The sequence below is a fragment of the Orycteropus afer genome, unplaced genomic scaffold, assembly GCF_000298275.1.
Source record: "Orycteropus afer afer isolate SDZICR_OR568_19922 unplaced genomic scaffold, OryAfe1.0 scaffold00010, whole genome shotgun sequence".
NCBI lineage: Eukaryota > Metazoa > Chordata > Mammalia > Tubulidentata > Orycteropodidae > Orycteropus > Orycteropus afer.
The window spans coordinates 11,272,670-11,276,886 of record NW_006921597.1 but is presented as its reverse complement, the minus strand read 5'-3'; the positions used below and the strand labels follow the sequence as shown (position 1 = coordinate 11,276,886).

General features: G+C 37.0%; 1 protein-coding gene across 1 annotated transcript; it reads left to right on the top strand.

Moving 5' to 3' along the window:
• Positions 1-1,960: 1,960 nt before the first annotated feature.
• TSHB (thyroid stimulating hormone subunit beta) lies at positions 1,961-2,808 on the top strand. The gene is made up of 2 exons (XM_007948807.2): positions 1,961-2,122; positions 2,554-2,808. The coding sequence occupies exons 1-2, from the start codon at positions 1,961-1,963 to the stop codon at positions 2,806-2,808; spliced, it is 417 nt and encodes a 138-aa protein (XP_007946998.1).
• The last annotated feature ends 1,409 nt before the right edge of the window (positions 2,809-4,217 follow it).

Sequence of the window (4,217 nt, the reverse complement as noted above, 5' to 3'; positions counted from 1 at the left end):
CATGAGCAAGAAACTTTTATGTATTCTCACACTAATTCAAATAACAACAACAACAAAAAAAAACTGCCTAGGAATGCTTGAATATGCAAAGTTGTATTTAAAAGAGTTCACCAGAAAATCCTTCTTACTTTACCTTTAATACTGGAAAGTCTTCTTAAAGTGGGCTAGTTCACTTCCTTGTCTCTACAGAAGTAAGTGAAATAAACACAGGAAATCTTTGGTTATTGAGGGTCTGGAATTCATAATTTGGGCTCTTTCATTTAGCACAATCTATATTTTTATTATTTGTGGTCATATTTATCTTCTTCAATAGATTGTTAACCCTTTGAGGACGAGAACCATATCTTCTCCATTTTTTTGTCTTTCAGTGCCTGACTCAGATGCTCAATATATGTTTGTTTAATTAAACTGCAATTCTCATTTTAGGAGTAAGAACTGGTTGAAATGATCACTAGTTACTGAAAATTGACATTTAAAATAAATCCCTGGCAACCTTTTAATGTAGTTTTCACTTTTCTTGTAAGTTAAATGAAAACAAAATTCTGGTAAATTAGGTTATATCTATGTGGTTCCAATGAATGGAAGTTTTAATGTATTAGCTTAAAAATGCTATTAGGATATGATTGACAAGTTTGAGAAAATCTTCATACACTTTTGACTCTTGAATAAAAATATGTAATGAATTATAATTTATTTAATAGGACAAACAAAAAATAATTGTGTTGAGAGGTAAGAATACTATGCCATTAAGATGTGCATTTTCTGTTCTGACAATGGAGAAGGAAAAAATCCAAATACACTAGTTAGCTGTAAAGTATTTATGAGATAAAAATATCTTCTTAATCTTTGAGGTGATCAACTTACATCCAGAAGTCTGAAATTTAATTACCCTCTCTCTCTAGCAGAACTAAAATAATTATATGTTATAACATTATTCAGCCTGTTATGATGTTCAATAGATATTGAACAAGGTCTCCATGAGACCGGCTCTTTTGAGATACACGTTTTGCTTTTCCTAAGACACAGTGGACGCTCCTTGTCTTCCATGTAGCCAACAACTTATTTAACTTTCCTGGCTAACCCTTAATGTGTCTGTTACCCATGATTGTCTTACTGTCATTGCATTACTCTTTATTTTTTGCCTCCATAATCTTTTTGGGATCATGGGTCTCTCAAATCTTCTGTATAAAATCGTCTTTTATTTATCTCGAGTTTCCCTCTTTGAACTTCACAGGAATTTACTAAGGGTTGAGAAGGGGGATTCTAGATTTCTGGGACAGCCCTTTAACATCACTGATAATTTTAATTGACCTTTTCTGGACTTTCTCCAACTTTATGGTATCTTCCCTGAAAGGCAATGGGCAGAATTATATCCAAGATTCCTGGGGAATGCATTGGGATGGTACTGGAGTTTGGGTATGCTTCTTGGTTTCTTTCCCCTTTTAGATTATAGCCAGTTTGTTGGCCTTTTAGGCTACTGAACCTAGGCTATTGAAAATTTTGGGGAAACTATACTGAGAAAGCCCTTCCTGAAGCATAACCGTTATTTCTTACAGTCATAGAGGCAAGCATTTGGATTATTTTTCCACTGAATGAATTATTTGACACTTAGTTAACATAAACATCCCTGCTACTTTTCTAATGTGTTTCAGGCTTGCTATTTAACTGCCCAGTGGAGCTTAGTGGCACTTGGAAATAGCACTTACACTCTGTGAGTTTCTGAACTATAGCGAATGTGAATCATAGTCACATATAAACACAAAATGAAAGGTTATTATGAGCATTAAATATGTGAAAGGATCTATGATAGGGCCTAGCACATAGTAGACATTGAATAAATGGTAGCTGCTATTATTATTATTATTGGCCATTTTATGTATTTTAGCTCTTTCCAAGTGTTCCTTCTGAATGTCCTGAAGGGATACATGTAACAGGTTCTTAATTTTATCTTTGATGTAGCATGACTGCTGTCTTCCTGATGTCCATGGTTTTTGGCCTTGTTTTTGGGCAAACAATATCTTTTTGTGTTCCAACTGAGTATACAATGCACATCGAAAAGAGAGAATGTGCTTATTGCCTAACCATCAACACCACCATCTGTGCTGGATATTGTATGACACGGGTACGTAGTTCATGTCCTTTCTTTAGCTATAAGTTGGATAAACCTAGAGTCATTTCATTCCTGTACAGGTAGAATAAGACATAAACCACAACCTTATTTCTGAAATTTAATAGTTATCAGCTCCTTAGAACTAGAATGCACAGATTACAATATTATTTTAATATTTTCTGACAGTTTAACTTCTCCTTATTTATGTAAATCTTGTTCCCATGATTAAGGATAAAAGATTACCAATTTTGTCTCTATGGGATTCATTGTGGATGTGTTAAGTTGGTATTAGGGAAGGGAGCTAAAAACTCCTTCCCCTAGTTCTATTTGTGAAAGAGGATACTTGACAGCAAATAAAAATGAATTGACTTTTATCTGTTTCTATTATCCATATGTTCCCTAAAGTTCCATCTCATTGTAACACTTTTTCATTTTTTCCTCAGGATATCAATGGCAAGCTGTTTCTCCCCAAGTATGCTCTGTCCCAGGATGTTTGTACATACAGAGACTTCATCTACAGGACTGTAGAAATACCGGGATGCCCACAGCATGTTGCTCCCTATTTCTCCTACCCTGTAGCTATAAGCTGTATGTGTGGAAAGTGTAATACTGACTATAGTGATTGTATACATGAGGCCATCAAGACAAACTACTGTACCAAACCTCAGAAGTCCTATGCGGTGGGATTTTCTTTCTGACTTCAATAGAGATGTAATTTGCAATTTGGTTAAACATGTCTATCTGGAATAAAACTAATAAAATATCAATATAGTTCACAATACTTTATGTATGTTTTGAGTACTGTTTTATCCATACATATACCTATACATAACATTAGGGGTCTTAAGGGGCTTTGGAAGAAAAGTTGAATGAAAGAACCTTACAAGCTCATATGAAGTATGGTTTCAACACGAGAGGGTAGGGTGGAGGTAAAATGTTGTTGCTGTTAGGTGCCTTTGAGTCACTTCCAATTCATAGCAACTCTGTTTGCAATAGAATGAAACGTTGCCCAGTCTTATGCCATTCTCACCATTATTTCTATGTTTGAGCCCATGGTTGCAGTCGATATGTCAATCCACTTCATTGAGGGTCTTCCTCTTTTTTGCTAACCCTCTACTTTACCAAGCATGATCTCTTTCTCCAGGAATTTGTTCCTCCTGATAACATGTCCAAAGTATGTGAGATGAAGTCTTACCATCCTCACTTCTAAGGAGCATTCTGGCTGTACTTCCAAGACAGATTTGTTTGTTCTTCTAGCAGTCCATTCAGTATTTTTTGCTAACACCATAATTCTAAGGTGTTCTGGAAACCTAGTACCACTCTAACAGAAATGTACCACATATGAGATGGCTTTAACAAACAGGAGTTTATTCTCTTACAGTTTGGAGGCTTTAAGTATGAGTTTAAGCCAGGCTCTAGGGGCTGGGTGAAAGCCCCTCAGCCTTGGTCTTTAGCTCTGCCTCTTGCTCCTGGCCCCTGAAGCTAGAGGCTTTTCTTCACTCAGACAGCTGCTGGCTGCTGAAGCTGACAAGCCCAAGGTTGACAAGTAATAAGGCACAGTCCCGATGTTACCAAACCACATGGCAGGCCATTAACTTAAGTCCATTGTAAGTCTCCAGGTCAGCAGAGCATAGCAGGCTGCTGAGCAATGACATGGCTACATGAAGGATTCAAGCATGCCATAAGCTGGAGACCATTCCAAAGCTGATTCTTATGTACAGGAAGCAGACCACATACCCAAAGCAGCTACTCAGCTGCTCCAATAGATTCCACCATGGAGTTAATTACCAGTCTCACCATGGAGAATAACTCCATTCAGCTGCCCAGCTACTCAGCCAGGCCCAGCCAAGTTGACACACAAATTTAACCACTACAAAAGGCATCAATTCTTCGTTACTCTTTCTTATTCATTGTCCAGCTTTCACAGTCACATGAAATAATTGAATTGTTAGGTGGATCTATTTAATTCCTCCATGATGTAGAACAAATGAACTCTGGTGGCATAGTACCTAAGGCATTTGACTGCTAACCAGAAGATTGGTGGTTTGAACCCGCCAGCCACTCCGCGGAAGGAAGACAGGACAATCTACTTTTTTTAATTTTTTTT

Excerpts from the sequence above, each read along its gene's own strand:
- TSHB (XM_007948807.2), top strand. The coding sequence starts at position 1,961 with ATGACTGCTGTCTTCCTGATGTCCATGGTTTTTGGCCTTGTTTTTGGG. Across the intron at positions 2,123-2,553 it reads CTGGATATTGTATGACACGG|GATATCAATGGCAAGCTGTT; the intron begins GTACGTAGTTCA and ends TTTTTTCCTCAG.